Source organism: Quercus suber, unplaced genomic scaffold, assembly GCF_002906115.3.
Source record: "Quercus suber isolate HL8 unplaced genomic scaffold, Cork oak 2.0 scaffold_1045, whole genome shotgun sequence".
NCBI lineage: Eukaryota > Viridiplantae > Streptophyta > Magnoliopsida > Fagales > Fagaceae > Quercus > Quercus suber.
Window position 1 is genome coordinate 132,789 of NW_027070455.1, and position 3,654 is coordinate 136,442.

A 3,654-nucleotide genomic window follows, 5' to 3' on the forward strand; every position below is an offset into this window, starting at 1 on the left:
CCTTACCAATTTTCTTCATTTAGCATTCCACTTCATCAAGCCTTTGCATTTTTGTCAAAATACTAATCCATTACATATGTTAATGATATTAAAATTAATATTTTGACATAAATTCAAAGGTTTGATGATGTGCAAAGGTTCTTGGGTAGATATTTATTAAAGTTACACAACTTAATATTTTTTTATTGGTCAAAATATTTAAAATCTTACAATTGGATTACACATTTTCCTTGCTCTTAATACATATGTCAAATTTTGTGTTAATTGGATATTATTTACTATTTGATTAATTATTTTACAAATAATATAGTTATTAATCTCTTATCATCTCAATATTTTGCAAATATAGTGATAATATAAAGAGGTAATATAATATCTAACCAATAATTTATATTTTTTAAATTATTTTAGTGAGATATCATATATAATTTCTAAATATAGTGGAGTAATATAACCAAATTAATTTTCTAATTATCATAACACATAATGAGTTTAAATTATACACCATAAAGATTATTTCTTATTAAAATTAAATAATTAAACTGATAGCATATTGTGCAATACATCAACTAGTGGTAAATAATTGCACACACCTTCGATGCAAGATAGAACATTAATACATTATTGTAGTTTGAGTCAACATATTACTGATAACACACATGAGCACATAAGAAACCAAAATTTAATAATATAATGCATACATGAAAATCCATCCAACTTGCAAGAACTTATTAAGGATACACTTCAATTAGAACCCTTAAACCTAGTATGGGGGTTATCTTATAGTTACTAAAACCAGCATCCATAAATAGCTTAGCCCATTCTTTCTCATTTCTCTCTCTTCCTTTTACTAATACCATCATTACCATGTCAAAAAAGAGTTGTGTCTCAGTTGACTTTTTATCTTCCTTTTGATTCTCCATCATCAACTCTATGATAATCACTTTTCCCTTCTTATCATTGGTAGTGATTGCCTCCTTGCATCGCTTAAGCAGTTTCACGCAGTCCTCTTCATTCCAATCATGCAATATCCACTGTTTCCTCATTTGCAAGATCAATCAAAAACACTAAAACTGTATGAGGTCAAACCCTTAGACATAATGAAATTTTATATTCTTTTATGATTATTTTATTTAGTCCATGCTATTAAAATAATCATGGTTAGGCAAAGAAACAAACTAATTTACCAAAATTGAAAAAAAAAATGAAATGCATGAAATGACACATACCTAGTTACATGAAACAAGCTTAATATTTTGAAAATTCTAAGAGTGGATTACATGTTCATTATATTCTTGACATATATGTCATATTTTATATCTATTGAATGTTATTTACTTCATATTAATAAAATCATGTTTCATACAAAATTTTAAAATAAAAAATTTGAAATTTAAATTATTTTATAGATGAGACAATTATTAGCCTCTAATAGTATTGATGTTTTGAATACATATAGCGCATAACAAGACAATTTATTAGAATGGTGGATTTTTCATAGAAAAACATCCAAAAGTTACACCATAGACCATGTGTAATTTGAAGCAAATTTTATATATGTGTGTGTGTGTTGGAGGGACATGATAATTTTTATTGAATAAAATTTGGATAAAGTTTAGCTACAAAATTGGTTGTAGTCTAAGACAACAATCTTACTCAATAAAATAAATATTATTACATATTTTAAAAATCTAACCTTTACATTGTATGTTCTTTATATTCTTAATACACATGTTAAATTTTGTATCAATTAAATGTTATTTACTATATGATTTATAAGTTAATATTTTATTTATAATTTTAAATTACGAAAACTTATAATTTAAAAAATTTCTTGATGAAATAGCTATTAATTTTTAATTTTATAAAAAATTTGCAAGCATGGAGGATATAACATGAAGATGTAATCCAATGGTGAATTTATCAAAATTCACCTCAAATAAAAAAATATTGAGTATGATTGTAACTTAAAACTACAACCAATTTTGTAGCTAAACTTTGTCCATAGAATATATTTTTGAAAGGATAAAAGAAGATTTTGAAGACTTTAGGAGCTATAGCGCCGTTCTCCCAGGTGGGTTTGCCACTACACGAATAGAGTTGATCCACAATATGGAAATTTGGAAATAAATTGTGAAAAATGCCTCTAATCACCGAATGTAAACCATATGATATGTACGACCATCCATGTACCGGGTGGAAATAGCACTAAAATATATTTTACCTTCATAAAAACAGCATCAGCAGGAGGAATTGCCTCAAACATGTCCCCTCCAACATATTTCAAGTTCTTACTCCCTTGAAAGTCAGCAACTACGGGTGGGAGATCAAATACAGTGCACTCTATATCTGGGAATGTATCGGCAATGGCCTTGGTCACAGTTCCTGTGCCACCTCCAACGTCAACAAATGACTTCAGTCCCTCAAACACCCCCTTACACTTGTCAACCACAATGCTCATGACTAAGCGTGCATCGCTAGCCATAGCATCATTGAAAATATTAGCAAATTTTGGTTCATCCCCCCCATAATCCCAAAATGTCTTCCCGTGAGCCGTGTCAAATGGCGTAAGATCCTCATTTTGGAACCAAGGGGTCAAATAATTCCATGGCGTTGTCAACACTGGATCAACCGAGGCTAGTAAGAAAGGTGTCACACTCAAGGGATTGTCCTTAATGAGGAGCCTGGAAGATTCAGTCAGTACATACGCTTCTTCTTGGTCATTTTCGTTAGTATTTTTTAGAGCAAAGAAGCCAGAGTGGATCAAAATGCGCATGAGGCGGTAGACATGGGGAGATTTTGTAGGGTGGATTGGTAGTGCAGTGATGAGCTCAGAGAGAGTCATGGGTTTGCCATGGTTGTGGATGATATCTGGTATACCTAGTTCAATTGCACATTTAAGGGACATGGAGTTTACGAAGTTGAAAATGTGGTTCCATATGTGGGCTTGAGCATCAAGTAACTCAGTAGCATTTTCACCTGGGACCAATTTGAAACTTAGCTGTTTAGTGCCACTCATTTTGTTTTTTTACATAACAACTCTTTAGAACATTGAGCTTATATATATAATATCGAGAATTGAGTGATTTGCTCATATCCTACCGACAGCCAAAAGTATTTGGACGACAGAAACAGGTATAAGAAAACATCTTTTCTTTATAAATTGATACAGAAAAGACAAAGAAAGAAAAAGATATGTTCCACCGAACCGAAATTTTCGGTTTTACCAAATTTGGTACTGACACCGAAAGGGAGGAACACCGACACCGAACCGACTGGATTTCAATCGGTTCGGTCGGTTTTTGTTTGGAATTACAACACGGTTTTTTTGCCCCCACTGCACCTCTTAAATGTTTATTTAAATTTTGTCAATTAGATTCGTTAGATCTGACCTATCAAAAAAAAAAAAAAAAAAAGATTTGTTAGATCTGCTTTCCCCATCAGGATAATTGAAGCCATATCGATTATGGAATTCACGTGATAATTATGGAATTCTAATTTTCCGGAACTCTACCACTGCCCTCGATATCATCTAGGTAATCATTGTCTCATAAAGCTCTAATCTATTTCAGATATTGGCAGTTCACAACTTCACAAAGTTATAATTTATGCCGTGTCTTGTACAATTAGCATGGGCAAAAATTTTCCATTCTA

The 3,654-nt window shown here is 31.3% G+C and overlaps 1 protein-coding gene across 1 annotated transcript; it reads right to left on the reverse strand.

Moving 5' to 3' along the window:
• Positions 1 to 645: 645 nt before the first annotated feature.
• LOC112037156 (probable O-methyltransferase 3) lies at positions 646 to 3,028 on the reverse strand. The gene is made up of 2 exons (XM_024069964.2): positions 2,225 to 3,028; positions 646 to 1,034 (listed from the first exon to the last, which is right to left on the reverse strand). Exons 1-2 carry the CDS (start codon positions 3,017 to 3,019, stop codon positions 732 to 734), a joined length of 1,098 nt encoding a protein of 365 aa, XP_023925732.1. The 5' UTR covers positions 3,020 to 3,028; the 3' UTR covers positions 646 to 731.
• Positions 3,029 to 3,654: the final 626 nt, after the last annotated feature.